Genomic DNA, 22,163 nt, shown 5'->3' with positions numbered 1-22,163 from the left:
GGACGCCTGCCTGGCACTACAGCGCTTCACCATTTTCTTCCCCTGCAGCCTTTGAGATGTTTTCATAAACTCAAAAGTAGCCACGCTTTTTCAATGTCAGCTGTTTTTCGACCGCATTCCTTACATCCGGCCTCATAAATGGTCGGAATTGTCCACGAGTGAGCTGGAGGAGGCTTCCTCTTTCACCATTCTGAATCACTGGGGCTGTCAGTTTCTACCTAATACAAAAGTTTGAACAAGTTTCAAAAATACTACTTAAGAAGAAAAAAAAAAAAGGCAGATGCGAAGAGGAGGGTGTGAGGAAGAATCGAGCTAGCTCCATTAGTGGGGACTAGAACTTGTATAGGATGCTGCTTCAGCCAAAAACCAGGGAGCCTGGCCTGCCATTTAAGGACGGTGGCTTAGGTAAAATTGAGTCAACAAAATGCAACCAGAGACAATTACGTTTGAGTATAAAAACGAGGGGGGGGGGGGGGGGGGGGGGGGGGGGGGGGGGCGGGAAACAGGAGCAATGACTCAGTACTAAAACTAGGTAACTAAGCCTGCGTTGGCCCAAGAGATACGAAAAACAGTCATGGGCACCCTAATTGCTAAAAAGTTAAACAGGAGGTGCCAGGACCACCAACAGCTCGAACATTTGTTACAGTAACTTTTTACTAGGGCTCACAAAAATATTTTAAAATCAGAAGGAAAAAGAAAATGAGTTCTTATTCAAGTAGTATTTGTTTTTATACAGATGCAGTAAAAAATAAATTCAAGCGGCCCAAGGCAAAAGTGCCTAGAGCCCCATCAATTGTTCTGCTTTTTTTCCAGTCTTCATATATTTTACATTAGAATTAAACTATTTTCTAATAGGGGAGATAATAGTAACTAAGAGTACTACTACACTGTGTACTTCTCTTCTAGTAAGGGATCCAAAAGCCTATATGGCACATATTTAAGACGTTTTGGCCTAACTTTCAAAAACATCCCTGAAATACGTAAGAATATGTAAAAGTGGAGTCTGATTCTGAACATTCTCTAATAAAAATTTAAAAGTTCAATGGCTCCCATACATCTTAAAGAATATTATCATAAAATCTTTTAAAGGGGTGGTGGGGCGCCTGGTTGGCTCAGTCAGTTAGGTGTCTGCCTTCGGCTCAGGTCCTGATCCCGGGGTCCTGGGATCGAGCCCCGTGTCAGGTTCCCTGCTCAGCAGAGACCCTGCTTCTCCCTCTCCCGCTCCCTCTGCTTGTGCTCGCTCTGTCAAATAAATAAAATCTCAAAAAAAAAAAAGATTATGTACAAATTACTGTCCCCCCTTCTGAGCTGCTATCCCTATTATAAAACAAACTGCTGACCCCCAATCCACCAGAAAAAGGCAGAATTTACACAGAATTGATTGGATCAAATTCACATGGTGACATGAACTAATTACTCAACCGTCCACATTCTCTGCAGTAAAACACTTGAAAGTTACCATGAAGAAGTTCAGTCAAAAGCAGACACTTAACACAGGGCTTTAATGTAATACCATTTAGTGACGTGACAATTTGAGAAAAATGGAGAGTATTTTGTGGATAAGAGAAATCGAGGATCACATCTGATGGAGTGGGCATTTTACAACACTGTGACAGACAGCCAGCACGTAGAACTATTACGTAAGTGCATTTTAAGAGCTAAACACTGCTGGTCACTCATTAATGTGTCAGACATTTAATCAGAAGGCTGCACCTTCAACAAAGAATGAAAAAGAGAACCAAGGAAAGACTTTTGTTTTGTTTTTCTTTTGACAATCTTGGCTAAAGGATCCTGGAAAGGCAAATGAACACTCTAATTTATACTTGTCATTCCACAGCTCAGCTGGAAAAAACTGTTAAGTGAGACATGAGATGTAACATCAATGGACAGTGAGGAAGGCAGGTTGCTGGAAATTTACTTCACACACATTTACTTCAAGGAGAAACCTGCAGACGTATTTTCAGGTCTTGCTAAGTAACTGTTTATTTGCACTCAATACATTTGGGAAAGTCTGCTACATAGCTAAGGTCACTGTGACCACAGAACAACAGATGAAAAGGATAAAGCACTGAACAGCAAGAAAAAATTCATCCCACCCTCATAAGAATTTCAGTGAACCAGTAAAAAATTGAAGATAAACAAAATAAACAGATACAGCCTTCATCTTTTACGAATATACTTCCTCCCCAAATCTCCCCAATATAAACACTTTGGAGTGTTTATATATTCAGTGCAAGAAACAGTATCATCGGTACATTTGAAACACCTCTGAAGAAAGAATAAAGCTAAAACAATTCTGAATACATTTCAGTGTGGTGTAATAATGATATTACACTATAGTGATGGGGGAGAGGCTCTGATAGCACCCATCTGCATTCCACGTGAAAAAAAAAATCTAAAATCACTTTTTAAAGAATTCTACAAGCCACATACCCAAACAAAAAATTTTTTTCAACAGGACTGCTTTATCATGTAATTTAAGACACAAATGTTACATGAACTGCAAATGAAGACTCAAAAAGTTTAGCAGCTAAAAAGAAAAGAAAAAGAAAAAAAAATTCAGATAATTCATGCTGTATGTCACTCCTCCCATAAATACTTTTAGCCTGTGTTCAATTACAGTCAATTCTGAATTGGCTCACCTCTGGCTTAGACTTCTCAAGTCTTTACACAGAGTAAAAGAAATGGATAAAAATGAAAGACAGTATTCTATCCTGTACTTTGACCCTGGAAAGGTGTGGGTCTGCTTAAAAAAGGAAGAAGAAACACACACTTAATCACAATAAAGCTGAACACTATGCGGAGCTTATAATCATTTTCAGCGACGGACTGCAAGCTGCGCTGTGAAGAAAATGCATAGCAGAGGAGAAAGCTGGGGGTCTGGGCAAACAGGGAAGGAAACAGTGTCAACACAGTGGAAGAAGTGATGAAAACACCGGCGTCTACTTGGGAGCTCCCAGGCCCTGGGAGCATTCCTTAAACAGCCACCTGCTCTGGAAGGCTGGAGCCCAGACTCTCCCAGTTTGGGAAGCATGACTGCCCGAGTGCCACCTTATGCCACCTCCTCCACTGACTGCAAAGCTGTCTGGGAACGGAGCTGTCCCAAGGGCAACAGAACACACGCACGGTACAGTCTAACCAACATCAAGAGGAAAAGTTTCTTCTTTCTGTATGTCTATTTTTAATACAACTGAAACAGAACCTTTACATAAATTTGGGGTTCCATCCAATCCATCTCCTCAGTTTCCTTAGGAGGAACTAGGTGATGGAAGCAAGCGAAACAAGATTATAACCACAAACAACTGCACTTTCAACATGATTATCAATTTTAAGGGACAGAGAACACTTGAATGTTTCGTAATACCAAACTTAAACAAATTTGGTTATGAAAACTGCAATTCATCCCCCTAACATTTCTAAAGGTCGGTGTTATTTCTGCATGGACAGATTAATATGTTAAATTAAGCCAAGATTTCAAAGACTGGCAAAGTTCTATCACTCTAGTTTAAAAAACAAAGATGTTTAAAAAACCAAAAACAAAAAACAAAATACAAGTTAGTTGCTTCATGTTACATTTCACAACCATTCGTGTTATATGCTTTCTTTCTACAGAAACAGGGTCCTTTATGTCACAACTGCAAGTACTGACTGCTTAGATGTTTACAATTACACGGGCTAGTGTTCGACTGGAACCTGTCAATGGTGACGTCTGGAGGTTTTTCTGAGTTTCAACCTAAGGTGTGCCAGGCCCTCTCCTAGGACCACGCTTGCAGGGGAAGGGGAGGGAGAGGGAATCACAGATCAAGTTCTTTAAGATTGTTTCACTCTCTTCGCGGCTTTCTGTTTCTTGGTGATCTGTTCAAAATTTCATCCTCCTGTTGGTTGAAAAAATAAGAAATTCACGACAATTAGCATGCTTTAAACAAGTTAAAACTTCCCCAAGCTTTCAAGATCAGCCAGGCTGAGGGTAACCCATCTGAGGAAAACACCAGAGAAGAAAAATGATTAGAAGAAAATGCACCAAAGACAACGATTGTCTCAGAGGTGGCAGGGCTCTCTGTGCTCTAATTTAGTCCGTATTGTTTTCTATAAACATCCACTTCCCTCAAACTAACCCATCAACATTTTCTGTAAAAAGGACCAGATGCCATGCTTTCCCACGTGATCTCGCTCAATCCTGAATAACTGAACCTACTGGCCTGTGGGCACCTTAGCCCCACTCTGAGGCTGAGAAAGCTAGAATCTCAGGGGGTGGAAGACTATCCCAGCAGAGCCGCACACAACGGTCAAGACTGTCAGCCCAGGGCTCCTTCTGCTCTACAGCTCGACGTCTTACTCTCTGAGGAAGACTGGGGAATATAAAATCAGTGTGTGAGACCGGTCCCTACCCGAAAGAAGTTGAAAGTTTACACTGTAGTTGAAACAGAATATAGCCACAGAAGATATAAACAGCATTGACCTTTACTGATGGAGGGGCAGGCGTAGAAGCTGGGATGGAAACTGGGTAGGGTTTTCCAGGAAGGAGCAGACTGAAACAGAGTAGTGCTTGGAAAACAGCCCCAAGAAAGGTATAGATTATTCTCTTTCCCTCAAACGTCCTATCCAATCCACCTGAAATCTGGACCCAAAAGCCCAGTGAGTGCTCACACTCTCCTCTCCTATCACCCTGCTCAGAGCCACCGCATCTTGCGTGCATTAAAACAGCAGCCTTCTAACTGGTCTCGTTGGTTCTCCCTGGTCTGTAGAAAACACAGCAGCCAGCATAATCAGGTCCTGTCATTCTTGTGCCCCAAAGCCTGCGGTGGCTGCCCAGTTCACAGGAGGAGAAGCCAAGCCCACACCAGGGCCTGGAAGGCCCCACCCAATCTGGAGCCTTCCCCACCCTCCTTTTCTCTGCCCCTCACTCTACTGGCCACATGGTCTTCTACTACTTTAGGCCTCCGTACTGGCTGTCGTCTCGGCCAGGAATGTTCTTCCCATGGACAGCTCTATGGCAAGTCCTTTATCTCCTTCAGGTCTGCCCCAGGGTCACCTCTTCAACAAGGCCTACCATCTCTAACACTGCAACCCACCCCACACATCCAGTACTTCCAATACCTTTTCCTGTCCTACTTTTATTTTTCAGGGCCTATCACTTCCTAACATACTATTCATTTACTTCCTTATAACCCTACTGCTTATTGTCTGTATCCTCCCACTGGAACTTAAGGCTCCCCAGAGGAAGGGTATCTTTGTCTTGTTCACTGACAATCTGCCACCCATCATGGGCGCTCCATAAATATTTGTTGAATGAACAAATCCATGAGCAACAGGGACAAAAATTTTAGAATACAATGAAATCATTATTCAAGAAATACTTTTTTCCCCCTCCTAACCACTAGACCACCAGGGAAGGAAATACTTTTTCAGGGCACAGTGAGGAGAGAGAGAGAGGAGACAGACATGTTGAATAATAACCTGAAGTTACCATCTTCACAAACATTCTATTGGTTTTCCCCTGAAACCTTCTGCTTATTCCAGAAAACCATCTGCAGCACAGAAAAATACTTCTGAGATTCAGATGTAGTTTAAAATGATCCAAGGGAATGTGTACCTGTGTTGCTAAGAATTCCACTTTTACAAAATTAATTCTCGCAGATTTTTTTTTTTTTTTTTTTACTGCCACAGCCCATTAAAATTACCCTCTGAAAAAAGCGCCTACTTAAAGGCACCTTCCCCCGAGCTGTCTGGGCTGGAAAACGTACTCCCCCTTCTGTTACCTCTGCTTTAGGTTTCCTGTCGTCCTCCTCCTGACTGGCAGTGCCACCGTCTTCTTCAGCATCACTTTTCTGCTTCTCTTCTGAGACAAAGACCAAAAGTACAACAAACTGAGCAAAACCTCGTACTTGTTTTGGATGATGAGACCAGCAGCCTTAGAACACAACCTCTGGAGTCCAGGGCAATCTTTATCATAACTTGCTTCTGAGTCTGAAACGCCTTAGGGTCTTGGCCTAAAGCAGATATGCTGGGGTCTACTTACCAAGTTTTTCTTCGCCCTCCTCCTCCTCGTCTCCCTTGTCCTTTTCCTCTTCCTTTTCTTCTTCTTCCTCCTTCACATCTGGTTGAGGAGCATCGGTCTTCTTGTACTCCGCGGGGCTAGACTGTTTCTGAAATATTCCCCCGAGTGCACCAGTTTTGTTCACATCTTTAGGTACTACATCACCATATAATTACTGAGTGCCTATGAAAAAGTTCTGCACGAGGCCATATACTGGCATAAATAAAAATGGTAAGACGGAATTCCCGCCCTGAGAGCTTTCTCTTCAGTGAGCATGTGTGTGGGGGTCAAAGGCAGAAGGAACAGTAAGAACCAAGGGGTGAGGGAGGAACATGCAGATTTAAACAGTCAAGATGACTGAGGCAGAGACACGCAGACAGAAACGTGGTGGGGGAGAAGGCTGAAGAAGGAACTTTGGGGCTCAGGTTACAAAACATATCGAATGCAGGGTGAAACACAATCCTCATTTAATAGGAGAGCGCCTAAGCAAAATTCTCTTTCCTGGTTTTTGGACTGCATACAACAAAGACTAAACAAGAAAGACTTTACAATAAGGCTGGATTTCCCACCCCCCACATGTATTTTTTTGGGGGAAAGTAGGGATGCAGAGGGAAGAATGGATAATGAAAAAAATCAAAGACTGAATTATAAAGTGTTTGAATACAAACAGCTATGCCAAGGAGGAAAAGCTGGTTTGGGCCCAGATGGCTGGTTTTGTATCTAAGTTGTTGCGTTTTTTATTTTTGTTTTCCAGAAAACTGCTGCCAAATATTAGGCAAGAGTAATACAGCAGGCTTAACTACTACTAGACACTGAAGGGCTGTAAATCCTGCTCCCATCTGGGCACAATAAATGGCCACTGAGACCAGTGAGTAAGGTTTCAGATGTAGCCCAGTCGTTACTGAGAAAACCTGAGGCAACAGATCTTAGTTATACTAATATAAAAAGAGTTCTTTTTAAAAGTGACTGAACAGAAAAACTCCTACCTTTCCAGAGCAGCAGAAGAGGATAACGAGAAACACAGGCAGAGCTACGGTCAAAATGTAGACCACCCAGAGCCACGGGCGCTCCTCGGCGGCCTCAATCATCTGCCCCACTACACCTGGCTGAAAAACAGGACAGGACAGATTTCAGGTCCTTGGTTTGGACACCAAATATAGGCTGCACTGTCCCTCTGTTCAATTTCTGCCTGGCACTACTCAGGCTCCTCCTTTGTCAAAGGGTTGGAGCCAAGATATTCATACAACAGAAAAAGGAAATAAGAGAAAAGCCTCCACTTCCCCCCCACTCTTATCATCAAGGTGATTTCCCTTTCACGGATGTGAACACGGGTTTCTTAATCGCCTGCCAGAGGCCCCCTTAACCTCAGGGCCAGTGAATAAAGAATTTCTTGATCTCAGTATCTCTGGCTCTCCCACTCACAGCCTGGCCTTGTGGCCAATTGTGCGAAAATGGCAATATACTGGTAAACCAAGATTAAACATTTAAGAGTGCATTAAAATACCCTAAACGGCAAATTTTGTTAAACATACTTCAGCACATTAATAAAAAAAAAAAAAAATTACCCTACCCATAACACAAATAGGGAATCTAAAGCCATTGCATTAGACTAATGAAATCATGTCCAAACACCCAGTATTTTGTCTTTAGCAGGCACCCGGTCATACGTTTTATACCAATATTCTCAAGTAAGGGAAAAGCAAATCCTAGAAGATAGCCTGCCACAAAAGGAACGATTTGTCACCAGCAATGCCAGACATAAACGCGTAAGCAGCAAGTGAGCACGAACCTCGGCAGCCCCGTCAGCAGCTTTCTTCAGACCCCATCCGTCATTGGCCCAATCATCAACTACTCTTCGATCCCCGCACACAATAAAGTTGTCAAAAAAAATGTCTGAGGTCATGGACCACAGTTCCAAACCGATAGCGCTAAAAGGAGTCATTTTGAAAGGTTCCAGATCTTCAAAGAAATCCGGATTTGGTATTTTCCGGGGCTTCCAGATTCCCTAGAGAAAAAAAAATGTATTTTTTAAAACATTTCAGATAAAGAACGACGCAAGCGTATGGTGAACCTAAGTAAGAATTAAAACGAATTCTGCATGATCAGTGAAGGGAAGTACTGCCTTCGTAAAACATAACTGAGTACCAGGGAGAAAACGATGAAGATGTCTGGACTCCAACTACTTTCGATTTCTAACCTCGGCCCTGCCCTTGACCCAAACCAACACCTCGCTCTGCCTGGCACATTCCAACAGACTCTTATCAACGAATGGCCTTGAACAAGCACAGGCTTGCTCAGTGGTGATTTGCAATGTACGTGACCTTCAACCAGCAACTGTTCTTCTTGATAACTAGCTAGAGGAATAGTTACCACATATACCCAGACATGCGCGAGGGTGATCAGTGCAGTAAAGACTCTGAAAGCAAAAAGGGTGGAAGGCAATCCACCCAAATGGCCATCCACAGAACAGCTAAAGGGTGGTTTTAATTAAAAGGCAATTTTAATTTATCTTATTGCTTGACTGCACAACTAAAAATACACTTACAAACAGAAAAGTATATACACAGTAATATGCACAGAGACACACACCCACCCATACCTTACATTTGAAAGGGAGACAGGAACGCCTGAGGGGCTCTGTCGGTTGAACGTCTGACTCTTGATCGTGATCTCAGGGTCGTGATCTCAGGGTCTTGAGATCCAGCCCCATGTCAGGCTCCACGCTCAGCACGGAGTTGGCCTACCACTCTCTCTCCCTCTCCTACCCCTCCCCACCACACTTCAGGCATCCCTGAAGTTTGTTTTTAATTCAATTGTTTGAATACAGTGATCAACCAACGTAGCCTCACTATAGACAAAACTTCTATCCAAACAAACAGATCGATGAGGCAACTCAACCATCAGGAGGCACAAACCTGGTAGTTAGGATTGTCAATCATGGGAGGCTTCCATTTGCCCTTATAATTAGGGTTGTCAATCATAGGTCGCTGCCAGACACCACACCCAGGGGCCGACTCACACTTAGGGTTGGCAATCTGAGGAGCCTCCCATTCTCCATCCATATCTTCATCCCTGTGGAGATACAAACAAATTGCAAATGGATTCCGTGATGCAGGCCTTGGACGGCCATGCCAGGACTCCCCTGACATCCTGCAGTAACGCTTTCAGTGTCATCCTGTGACCCTAGAGTATCATCTCGTCCCCACATTTCCAGGAACAAGGGTTTTCATGACAGAAGCATTAAAGACAAACGGGTAATTAGATCTGTTGGGCTCTACACTTAAAGTTGGATACTTGGCTATATGTAATCATTAACTTTTACTTCACTAAAAAAAGCAGGTAATTTAAAAAGTTAACTGAAGCTCTCACCAATCCTCCGGCTTCTCTGCATCTGGATCGGGTACATATTCGGGCTCATCATCCAACCAGCCCTCAGGCTTTGTAGCGTCTTCATCTGGAATCTTAGCTGGGGCATCTTCATCCCTGAAACACAAAAGAAAAAGCTAGTTATGACAACACTGACCGCAGAATCACTATGAGATCTCACTTTATGAATCTGAAACAGGGCAATCTGAAAACATCTCAGTCGTGCTTAATCTCAAAATTTAAAATAATTCCTTCTAGAAAATAGAAGAGAAAAATTCATTCATCTGACAGTGGTCTAGTATTCAGGATACATAGAGAGCTCTGACAATTCAATAATAAAAAGACAACCCAACTTAAACACGGGCAAAGAATGCGAATAGACATTTCTCCAAAGATACACAAAGGGCCGATAAGCACATGAAATGATGTGTAATGTTGTTAGCCTTCAGGGAAATGCAAATCAAAGCCACAATAAGATATCACTTCACACCCACTAGGATGGCTATAAGAAAAATGACCGATAAAAACAAGGGCTGGGGAGGATGTGGAGAAACAAGAACTCTCGTAACGTTACTGAAAAATAAAACAGCAGCAATTTTGCTCCAAGAGCAATGAAAATGTAGAACCACCCCAAACCTGTAATGACTGTTCATAGCAGCATGATTCATAACCATTGCCAAAACAGGGAAACCACCTAACCGTCAGTCCACGAGGAATGGATAAAGTGTGGCAGTATCTACACAATGGAGTATTATTCGCTCAGAAAGAGGAATGAGGGGCGCCTGGGTGGCATAGCGGTTGAGCTCCTTCCTTCGGCTCAGGGCGTGATCCCAGTGTTATGGGATCAAGCCCCACATCAGGCTCCTCCGCTAGGAGCCTGCTTCTTCCTCTCCCACTCCCCCTGCTTGTGTTCCCTCTCTCGCTGGCTGTCTCTATCTCTATCAAATAAATAAATAAAATCTTAAAAAAAAAAAAAAAAGAGGCATGAGCATTGACACATGCTTCAACATGGATGAACCCTAAAGACATGCTAAGTGACTGAAGCCAGACACGGAAGGTCATATATTACAGTATGCTACGTCCAGAATAGGTTAAGCCATAGAGACAGAAAGTAGCTTAGTGACTGCTGAGGGGCTGGTGGAAGGGGAAACAGGAAGTAACTGCTTAATGGCTATGGGCTTCTTTTTGGGTGATACAAATGTTCTGGAATTAGGCAGTGGGGATGGTTGCACAATACTGTGAATATACTGAATTGCTGAATTGTACCAATTAACAGGGTGGATTTTAGTATGTGAATTGTAACTCAAACAATTAAAATAAAAGTTCACGAAGAAGTAACTAATTTCAAAGTTTTACAGTTACTATGTAACAGTGCCACATTAACTGGTAAGCAAAGACATCTTCTATCCTCAGTAAGGATTATGCTTCTTTCTGACCCATGCTTGTTTTAAATTAACTGCATGAGAACATCGTATGACATTGTATAACATTCAGCTCGCCCTTTTAATGAAGCTAAACATTCACACTCCCACCCCCAAAACAGAACAGCTAGTTAAGGGGTACTATACTGAAATAGGCCAAGTCCCGATCGGTGTTCACGAATACACAAGTAAATTCAGCGTTTACACTAGTGCAGCATAAAAGTTCATGTACACATACTTAAGGAAGGAAAAACATCGGCTAGAATTTAGCTGCTTTGTGTCACTTCTCGACATTCCTGAAAGTCACTGTATCGGAGTTCAAACACAGCCATACACAACAGTACAACCCTGTTTTCATTTTTATCACTCTCCAATTCGTACCCTACAAGAAAGGCTATACAGCATATACTCAAGGTCACTCACACATCAAGCTCACTCCTACTCCTTCACTTTTTTTACACGCTGTTCTTCCTCAGCTGGGAATACCATTTCCCATCTTCACCACTTGCCTGACTTCTTACTCCACTTCCAAGTTCAGTTTGACTTGCCCTGCTCCAAGAAACTGCCCCTGGACCAGGTATACCTGGTGCTCTGGTCACCTACTAACACCTACTATCAGATCACTCACTACGTGCATGCCAACTTCGCCTACCTCACAACTGGACTGAGAGCCACGTGGGCAGCTGGTATCCCTGTGGCTTTGTATTCCACTGCCCAAAACAGGGCAGAGATGTCTTGAGTGTTATTTAAATGGGGAAAAGGTCATTTTTCAAATTAAAATTTAAAATTTCGGGGCACCTGGGTGGCTCAGTCGGTTAAGCATCTGCCTTTGGCTCAGGTCATGATCTTAGGGTCCTGGGATCAAGCCCCACATCGGGCTCCCTGCTCAGTGGGGAGTCTGCTTCTCCCTCTCCCTCCCGACCCTCCCCCTGGCGTGTGCACATGCACATGTACATTCTCTCTCTCAGTAAATAAAATCGAGTAGGGAGCCCGATGCGGGCTTGATCCCAGAACCCTGAGATCATGACCTGAGCCAAAGGCAGATGCGTAACCGACTGAGCCGCCCAGGTGCCCTAAAATCTTTTAAAAAAATAAATAAAATAAAATTTCAAGACTTTTAAATGTGAATTCATAAAAGTACTGGAAGGGCCAGGCCAAGAAAGGTTCTGCTACAAACCAACCATGTTACCACAGCAAACTCTATCATCAATTTCAGCATTTTGTGGCTTGTTAAACAGTATTAGGCAATCCAGATAACCACTATGGCCCCTTTTCAGCTATAGTGGTCTCCGTTTTTCCTACCATTTAGACAGCATCATAGATTATCGAAATTATGAGATCTTAGCCAACATTCAGTTGCTTAAGCCACGTGGAACATATGTTCTGCAAAGACTCACCAGTCATCTGGTTTGACAGCATCGGGATCTGGTATTTTTGGTCTTTCATCCCAATCCTCAGGCTTCTGGTCTTCTGGGTCCTCAATTTCACGGGAAGGATTTACAGGAGGAGTCATGTCATTCAGCAAATTTCCACTATTCACAACAGACTGGTCCACTAATATTTCAAAACTATTATCTGGATTCAAGACTAAAAGAAATTAAATGCAATTAAAAAAATAAATTAACCACTCATTCCCCAAGCTCTCTTTACCACAGTAGAAGATCGTATTTCTAATAGAAAACCGAAGCACAGAGTAATGACCTAGGGGTGTTAGAGGAAGAACATGGTCCTGGAGCCTTGTGTAAGTTAACTCTCTTTTCCTTATCTATAAATCCTAAATGCTAGTTCCTCAGGATTTTTGAACTAAAACAAACGATACATAAAATTTAAAATGCCAGAAGACTTTACTTACGGACATTAAAAACATCAAATACCAAAGGTATATAAACTAACGTAATAACGGTCTGACACAAATGGTTACACACCAGTCAACAGGCAAATAAGTTTATTATAACCACTGCCCCCCAGCAAAAACAAAAAACAAAACAAAAAAACAAGAAACCATTTCCTCATTTTTTGAATTGGTACTACTACCATCTGTGTTACCAAAATTTCAAGTACACAAGCTTTTCATTTTAATAAACCACATGTCTACTTATGGTTGTACTTCTGGAGTCCAGTGGTACTTTAAAAGTATCTTAAGTGAGACTTACTCTTAAGGCCTGGATCCCACACCTAAATGTCTCACAGGCAACTGACTAGGTCCCAGCACATCCAGAATACTACGGAAAGCAAGGAGCGCCTATGCCACTGACCTCAGTGATAATGAAGACCAGCAGTGTTATCAGTCATATATACTCTCACAGAGAGATTCTTACACTTTTGTGAAAGGAGCAAGTGAAATAAGCACGTTCAACTTTTTAAAGATTTATTTGAAAAAGAGAGAGAAAGCGTGTGGAGGTATGCAAGGAGAGGGGCAGAGGGAGAGGAAAAGAGAGAATCCTCTAGCAAAATGGAGCCCGACGCAGAGCTCAAGCCCATGACCCCAAGATCATGACCTAAGCTGACATCGAAAGTCAGCCGCTCAACCGACTAAGCCACCCAGGCGCCCCTAGCATGTTCAACTTTTAATAAAAAATTACACGTGTTGGGATGCCTGGGTGGCTCAGTCGGTTAAGCATCTGCTTTCGTGGCTAGGGTCATGATCCCAACATCCTGGGATCGAGTCCGGAGTCGGGCTCCCTGCTCAGCAGGGAGCCTGCTTCTCCCTCTACCTGCGGCTCCCCCTACTTGTGCTGTCTCTGAGACAAATGAATAAAATCTAGAAAAAAAAAAAAATATATATATATATATATTACAATATTACACGTTTATACACATACAGCCAAATACATATACTACAATGTTGATATTTCAGGTAATTTTAAACGTCTTTTGTTTTGCTTATTTCTAGCTTTTGAATTCTATATGGAGTATGTATTACTTTTGTTATAAAGAAAAAAAAATGGTTACTGTATTGTTTCGGAAAAAGGCATGTTCATATATGTTCAAACCAGCAGGAAAAGCTTCATTAAAATAAAAAACACATTCCAGGGGCCCCTGGGTGGGGGTGGCTCAGCTGGTTAAGCGGCTGGCTCTTGGTTTCAGCTCAGGTCCTAGTCTCGAGCCTATGCCAGGCTCTGCACTCAGTGCAGGGTGAGCTTGAGGATTTCTCTCTCTCTCTCTCTCTCCCCCTCTGCCCCTCCCCTCCCTCGCATGGTCTCTCTTTCTCAAAAATAAACAAATAAATCTTTAAAAAATAATAATAAAATAAAAAAGGCATTCCAATGTCCAAATGATTAAACTCAACTGTCTAGGGATGCCTAGATGGCTTAGTTAGTTAAGCATCTTGATCCCAGAGTCCTGGGATCGAGTCCTACATTGGGCTCCTTGCTCAGCAGGCAGTCTGCTTCTCCCTCTGCCCTACCATTCCCCCTGCTTGTGCTCTCTGACAAATAAATAAAACCTTAAAAAAAAAACAACACACACACACCTCAACTGTCTAGGTACTGGAGCATCCAAAGCTCAACTGAAAGATAATTTGAAGAAACCATACATATATTTCTATTGTGTCCCATTATTTAATATGTTATCAACAAGAAAATCCACAATGGGAGAAAATGAGGGGAATCAGCAAAGCTCGTCATGGAACATAAAAGCTTACTCTTAAAACGGTCTCAAACCCCGCTTCTCAATTCAACCTATGGGAAAAGAAGCTTTTTTTAGTGCTAAGAAATTAAGTTCTTTTCACTGCTAAGATATTAAGTCAACAAAGACTCTTATCTGCAGGCTTGGGTCTTCTCCAGATGTACAATCTTTAAATTAAACAGATGATAAATGTATAGTGCCATAATAGCCCCAATTAGTATGTTTTCTTACTTAATGTATAAAGATGTGTTTTCTTATCAGTAAAATAGGTCTTCAGATCTGCGTCTGGCCTCTTAGCATGCTTTTCTTCATATACACCCGTTTTGGGGTTTTTGTGGCGGAAGATGAAGTGCAATTTATAGTCTTCTCCACATTTATCTGGACCAAACATAATCGTATAAGGGGTCTTGTCGTGGAACTGATCCTTCAGAAACAAAAATGAATTATTTTTAAGTGACTCAATCGAAGTGTTCAAAAGCAAACTTTCAAAGTGTGCTATTTCCTCTAATCAAATCCCCAGTAAATTTTTGGCACCTTAAAGAAAAAGCTGGTTCATTTATGAGGCTTATAGAAATAACCAGAAATTAGCTGGAAACTTTACATGAGGATATATGAACGTGCTTTAAAAAACAAAAAACAAGAAACAGAGTAATACATGTATCTAGATAGTTACTGCTTCTTCCATAGAACAAAGAAATAAGTTTGCCAAAACTAAAAATTACACAGAACAGAAATCAGGGATAAGGCACAACAGCTTTGAAATTCACATTTCAAATAAAAAGCAAAGAAGTGTCAAAGTCAATATTTCCAATCCTCTAAATATTTCAATTGTAGGAGAGGAGGCCTTCACTTTCCCAGGTCTTACAAGATTCTCTTTTCTTTTCTCTAAGATTCTTAAAAGACAACTGTGGGTGGCCACATAAGGAAACAGGAAGGACTTACCAGGTTGAGTTCTGGGGTTTTGGAAAGCAGTTTCACGTAGGCACCACCACATTCTATTCCATTTTGGAAATTAACCTCATACCTGATTTCAAAGAGAAAAGCAGAAAACCATAAGGCATTTTGAAAGATCAAATTTCTTAATTTCTTAATTCCCCTTCCCCCAATCTTGGTCACATGTTTTATCACAGATCATATCACATATCAAAATTCCATCTTCTGTCGTTTTTGAAGACTTTTTTTTTTTTAAGTCATTTCTACACCAACTAGGGCTCCAATGTACAACGTTAAGATCAAGAGTCGCACACTCTACGGATTGAGCCAGCGGGCACCCCTCATCTTCTATGGTGTTTGAATGGCTACTCAACCACCCACAGAACCAAATAAAACAAAACCTAAATGCGGATTCCCAGTACACACTTTTTACAAAATCCTGATCATCTGCTATCAGGAGAAAAATAAGTCAATCTGCTTCAAGAGAATTTACTGGGCAGGGAAAAACTGCTGGATGACAGATGCCTAAATACACTGTAAACCCGCCACGGTACCGTGTACTCATTCTTGTGATTTTTTTTTAGAGCAGAGTAATAATCTCCTGAGACCTGGGAAGTCTCTATCAAGCAAACGTGTCACTCACTGAACAATGAGAGGCTTGGTATCAAACATGAAAGGCTTGTTGAGCTTCGCAGAGATGGCGTGATGCTTGGCCCGAGACATCAGCACAAGCCCTTTATCACCTGGGAGCTTCGTTTCCTTCATTTCATCTACCTCCCACTTTCCTGCAAGACATCAGAAAAAAATTCCACTCCACTTCCTGATTAGACCTTTGACGAGCCCTTAAACAGTAACAAGCAAAACTCCAAGGTGGGCACATCTATCATCCTGGCCAATTTTTAACCAATTCCATTTACCTATGGCACACACGTGACAAGTACTAGGATCCAGTTTTTAAACCTGTAGCGTATTCACTTCATCTGTACCTGGAAAGACCTTCCATTTCCAACAGATACCACACCAGGTGACACAATACCTCTCCATTTGATGGTGTAAAGCAGTCAACAGATCTAATCCTATGAACACATAAGACAGCAAAGCTTCCAAGGAAAAATCTTAAAATGTACACATATTCTTTTCAAACCAGCCTTAAGAGACACTATAGAAAACACACGTGAAGTCTGTCTGCTAGTCTACGTAAATCAAATGGAACTCTCACCGTCATATTTGGCAATTTCATCATCAGTGTCATCTTTCTTGGCTTTGGATAAAATCCACCTGTAATGAAGACAAACCCCCAAAATAAGATTTAAATGACAGCTGGCCTGTGAAAAGAAACAATGTAAATACTAACAAAAGCAGGATCTATCCAACTCTTCTTAGGCCACTTAACCACTCTACTACTTTTAACTTTTAAATCTGCAGCACAAACTGTAATACATACTATTCAACTCACAAACCTGTAAGAAAAAGTACCAAACCCATGAAATAATTCCACTTTTTTTTTTTTTTTTTTTTTTAAGATTTTAGTTACTGAGAGAGAGTGAGCACACACAAGCGGGAGGGAGAGAGAAAATCTGAAGCAGACCATGCACTGAGCCGGGAGCCCGATGTGGGGCTCGATCCCATGACTGCGAGATCATGACATGAGCTAAAACCAAGAGTCAGATGCTTAACTGACTGAGCCACCCAGGAACCCCTCCACTTTTTTTAAGACTCAAGAGAAAAATATTTCTCAGTTCAAAAGAACAATATATAGGGTCAAGGGGGAAAGAGAAATGGAAATTAGACCTACATATTCTAAAAAACTTTTCCAAAATGGACATGTTCTAAACTCTCCTAAATGAGCACAATCACTGGGGACATAAAATATTTAAGACATTTTACCATACAAAATGCTATCCAAAAAGGAATCCACTATCACATCTTATTTACATGATGTTTGCCTCCAAGACATTTTTCCCTGAGAAACACTTACCCTGACAGAGTTCCTCTGTCAAAGGAATCAGCAAAATACACTTCCCCCGTTGGAACTGGAGCTTTATAGGTGACCTGTGTTAAATATAAAAATGTATCAAGCATTGCAATTTTCAGCATGATTCCCTTCTTGGTAAGATCTGCTTTCAATTATCCCAAATTTGTATAGCTGGCTCGTGAATCAATCTATATAATTTATCACTGGCAACATATAAGAAAGGCTGCTATTTTAGCTAACTTTGACTCCCCTTGGAAAAGGATCCAAATTTACCTTCGTCCTCTGACTGTCTCAAGAGGTAAAACAAAGAGATACAAAGACCACTTCCAACCTTTGGAGACGCAGGAGCGCTGGTATCTGGTTTTGATTTGGAGTCTTCTACCTCTTCAATAACATCATCGAGGTCATCCTCAATATCAATCATATCATCATCGTGTCCCTCATGAGCCTGAACAGCAGCAGTTCCCAAGACCAGTAACATACACAGCAACCACTTCCCTTCCATGATCTACACATAAAAAGAGAGTAAAATCCACTAAATGTTCTTGCTTCCTTTTAAACATTTTGTAAAGATCACGGACCCCTCTCTTATTTTAAAATTATGGCTTTCAAATCAGAGCTAAAAGAACTTTATTGTGACTATTTCATTTTATAGATAAGGAAAGTGAGCCCAGAGAGATGAAGGGGTTTTCCTAAAATCAGTTAGTTAAAAGACTGAATTTCAAGAAAATTTCAAAATGAAACTCAAAATGATTGTCCCCATATAGCATATCACGTTGGCTACCGAGACCCAGGGTGTCCGAATGTAATCTCAAACTAACTTCTTGCATTTACAAAGAGTTTGACAATGGACAAAAGCCTCTTTCGTGTATTAATTTACAATGACATGGTAACAGAAGAGCTAAAGAGCCTCACGTTAAAGATTTAATGTAGATATTGTTCAAAGATCATCAAGGTTAGATATGGTTTTAAATTAGTGTCTTAAGCCTCAACAAAAATATTAAACCAAGGACCAGCTACTTTTATCTCTTATTTTTTAAACACTTAAGAGCCCTGTGTATTGGGGCGCCTGGGTGGCACAGTGGTTAAGCGCCTGCCTTCGGTTCAGGGCGTGATCCTGGCGTTATGGGATCGAGCCCCACATCAGGCTCCTCCGCTATGAGCCTGCTTCTTCCTCTCCCGCTCCCCCTGCTTGTGTTCCCTCTCTCGCTGGCTGTCTCTATCTCTGTCAAATAAATAAATAAAATCTTTAAAAAAAAAAAAAAAAGAGCCCTGTGTATTGTGTTAGACTGTCATGGGTGGTAGTGGGTCCTCTTTCCAAGGACCACCGATCGAAAGATATAAAAGCTGAGTCACATGGAGGTACAACACGATTCAATAGTATGTAGTACAGTTTCAGTTCTGCAAGGTGAAAGGAGTTCCAGAGATGGATGGAGGTGATGACTGCACAAGTATGTGAATATACTTTATGCCACAGAACTGTGCACTTAGTAATGGTTAAGACAGTAAATCAACAACAAAAATTAATCTTTAAAAAAGATAGTAAATCTTACGTGTTTTTAATTCAACAAAAAAAGATTTAAGGAAAAAACCTGAGCTTAATATTTTTGGTCTCTTGTTTACAATGGAGACCTTTATTTCTCAGGCAAAATAAAAAACAAAAACAAAACAAAACAAAAAAACCAGAAGAAGAAAAGAAAGAAAACTGAAGGAGCTCCTTGATAAACTTTGAATGGCCCCAATTCATAACCAATGCTGCCATTTTGACTGAGTTTCTAGAAAAATGTAAATCAATTTATTCTAATGCTCAATTTAATGCCAAATTCCTTATAAACTCTATAATCCTTTATAGTGAGTAACCAAACACAAAGAACTAGATTTTCATGCATCACTAGTGGTATTTCTTTTTTTATGCATCTTAGGACTGTGTTCACAAAAAGAAAGAAGGTAGAGACTGGATTACTAATACTTAGCATTTAGTGCAGAAAATAAAAGTGCTAAATAAAATCACTTTATGAATGATTTTCCTTTCCTAGGACTGGTATTAGTTTTTAGAAAAAAATTCTTAATGTCAACATTCTGCTTCAGTTTCCTACATACTTAAAAAATACAAGTAATCTCTCATTTATTCACTGGAAAGACCTCTGTTTTCTGCAATGGCAAAGCAATATTCTGTTTGATTTACAACTTTCTCTCTGAAACTAAACAGGCTGACTCAACCCTTTTATCTAAATCAATTTTATACAACTCCCAAGTTCTCTCTCAAAGAAACAAACCTGGGTGGCTCAGTCAGTTAAGCATCTGACTTTGGCTCAGGTCATAATCTCAGGGTCCTGGGATAGAGGCCAGCCTCAGCCTCCACGCTCAGCATGAAATCTGCCTGTCCCTCCCCTCTGCCCCTCCACCCCACTGGTGCGCAGGCTTTTTTCTTTTTAAAGATTTTATTTATTTTGAGAGACAGTGCACACAAGCAGGGGGGAGGGGGAGAGGGAGAGAGAGCATCTCAAGCAGACTCCACACTAAACATGGAGCCCCACGCGGGGCTCCATCTCAAGACCCTGAGATCATGACCTGAGCCAAAATCAAGAGTCGGAGGCTTAACTGACTGACCCACCCAGGTGTCCCTAAAAAAATAAAATCTAAAAAAAAAAAAAAAAAAAAAGAAAGAAAGAAAAAAAGAAACAATGCTATAAGTAGTGATTAGATTCCCAGGTATAAGCTACAAAATCAAATTAGCCCCAAACACAGCTCAAAGAATATACAGCTAAAACTTTTTAAAAAATAAATAAAATGTGCTAAGACTAGTAGTAACTGAAAGTACAAAATCAATGGATTACTTAGGACTAAGTACTGGTGCTGGAACACCGCTGTGTGAAGGAAAAAAGCTGATTCGGGAGATGGTCTGGTGGGCTACCTACTTACCTTTAGTAAAGGTAGGACTGATTTTTTTTTTCTCAGTAAGTTTTAATGTGTTGACAGATTGCTGCTATGGACTGAATTGTATTCCCTTGCCAAAATTTGCATGTTGAAGCCCTAACTCCCAATGTGGCTGTATCTAGACACAAGACCTTCAAGACAGCACTTCAGGTTAAGAGGTCATAGGGTAGGTAGGGCCCTAATCCAGTGGACTGGTGCCCGCATAAGACACCAGGAGTGTTCATACACAGAGGAGAGTCCATGTGAGGACACAGCCAGATGGCAGCTCTCTGCGAGCAGGACAAACGTCCTCACCAGAAACCAATCCCAACCACACCCTGATCTTGGACTTCCAGCCTCCAGAATTGAGAGAAAATAATTCCCTATTGCTTAAGCCCCTGCCGTGGTATTCTATGTGGCAGCCCGGGCAGACTAAAACAGTTCTCCTCCGGTTTTTAAGTACGACGTAGAGCTGTTTCCCAAACTGAAACGGCTTTCGGCATCTCGCAGCGGCCTGGCTGAAACAGACTCCTGGGGCTCAGTCCGAGTTTCTGATTCAGTCCAGGCCTGGATTTTCACCTTTCTTTCTTTTTTTTTTTTAAGATTTTATTTTTATTTATTTGACAGAGAGGGAACACAAGCAGGGGGATTGGGAGAGGAAGAAGCAGGCTCCCAGCAGAGGAGCCTGATGTGGGGCTCGATCCCAGAACGCCCTTCCAGGAACCACCCTTTGAGAACCACTGCTTAGGGTTTATGAAGAATTCATCTGTGCTCTGTTTTCCAGTTTATGAAGCACTTTCATGTACACTGTTCATGTAAACCTTCCATGAGGTATTACTCTCATTTTATTTTACCTATTAGGAATCGAGACAATGAAATCAAAATAACTAATAAGTGAGACTCAAGGAATTCAAACCCTGTATTTCCGTTACACGAGACAGAATGCTACTGTGTAGTTTGCACACTGAGAAAGTAGAACAGAACAGAGGACAGGAAGACCAGGCAGGAAGCGCCTTTAGGAGGAGTGATCTGGAGCGGGGAGGTTCAGATAGCGTTAGTGAGGGCAGAGCAACTGCAGAACAGCGAGCCCAGGCTGTGGACCAAGGAAGAGGGGGAAAGAAGGCAGGGGAGGCAGAATGGTCCCAACTGAAAGGAAAACCGTTTTCAGAGAACAGAAGGCTGGCTACCTGTCCTATCAGGAACAACAGAGGAAGTCTCTAGCAAGCTTCAGAAAATGCACTTCTCTCCCACTGCCATTTCCTCCATACTGTGAGGTGCAGAACTTGGTGTTTTAGGTGAGAGAAGTGCGCAGGCGTTCATCTGTTCCTTTCACATTATCCAGCAGGTTGAGGAACCTGTGAGGAATGAGTATCGCCAAACCACGCCTCTCAGAGCTCTTACACACACTTACGAGAGCCTTACCCACTGCCAGCTTTACATACGCTGCGTTAACACCAGTACTTTGCCAATACTCCCCCAAAAATGCTACAGCCAATAGGTCTATTCTAGTTCTAAGAACCACTAGTAAGTCAGCTTAAATGTTCCAAGTTTTGTTAGATATTTGTCCATACTTACAAACAATTCAACAATATGTTTTAAGGTGACCTTAATTCTCTGCTTTGTTAATGAAAATAAAACATTACCAAGACACAGAATCCCCCCATCTTCTTTCAGTCCCCCTACATCAAATGGAATCCAAAAGGTAGCACTGACTGGATGGGTATTTACATAGGATGTTGCACTACTGTGCTTTCTAGAAGAAAACACAGGAGAAAATTTAGGTGATCTTGGGTTTGACGATGAATTTTTACGTACAACATCGAAAGCAAGATATATGGAAAGAAAAATTGCTAACCTGGATTTTACTAAAATTAAAAACTTCAATTCT

At 41.5% G+C, this 22,163-nt stretch overlaps 1 protein-coding gene across 1 annotated transcript in view; it reads right to left on the bottom strand.

Annotated features, from left to right (window-relative positions):
• Positions 1–1,483: 1,483 nt before the first annotated feature.
• Positions 1,484–22,163, bottom strand: part of CANX (calnexin) — a 32,325-nt gene continuing 11,645 nt past the window's right edge. The window contains exons 2-15 of the mRNA XM_040622627.1: positions 17,691–17,867; positions 17,363–17,436; positions 16,604–16,662; positions 16,028–16,169; positions 15,394–15,475; positions 14,683–14,875; positions 12,222–12,411; positions 9,407–9,520; positions 8,953–9,109; positions 7,827–8,042; positions 7,024–7,143; positions 6,020–6,146; positions 5,760–5,839; positions 1,484–3,875 (exon numbers count right to left, since the gene is read on the bottom strand). Coding sequence (XP_040478561.1) covers positions 3,822–3,875; positions 5,760–5,839; positions 6,020–6,146; positions 7,024–7,143; positions 7,827–8,042; positions 8,953–9,109; positions 9,407–9,520; positions 12,222–12,411; positions 14,683–14,875; positions 15,394–15,475; positions 16,028–16,169; positions 16,604–16,662; positions 17,363–17,436; positions 17,691–17,864 — 1,782 coding nt within the window. The 5' untranslated portion in view covers positions 17,865–17,867 and the 3' untranslated portion in view covers positions 1,484–3,821. The remainder of the gene's footprint in view (positions 3,876–5,759; positions 5,840–6,019; positions 6,147–7,023; positions 7,144–7,826; positions 8,043–8,952; positions 9,110–9,406; positions 9,521–12,221; positions 12,412–14,682; positions 14,876–15,393; positions 15,476–16,027; positions 16,170–16,603; positions 16,663–17,362; positions 17,437–17,690; positions 17,868–22,163) is intronic.

This window comes from Ursus maritimus, unplaced genomic scaffold, assembly GCF_017311325.1.
Source record: "Ursus maritimus isolate PB19 unplaced genomic scaffold, ASM1731132v1 scaffold_5, whole genome shotgun sequence".
In the NCBI taxonomy this organism is placed as follows: domain Eukaryota; kingdom Metazoa; phylum Chordata; class Mammalia; order Carnivora; family Ursidae; genus Ursus; species Ursus maritimus.
The sequence above is the reverse complement of the archived record's forward strand: the minus strand, read 5'-3'. Positions and strand labels throughout refer to the sequence as shown.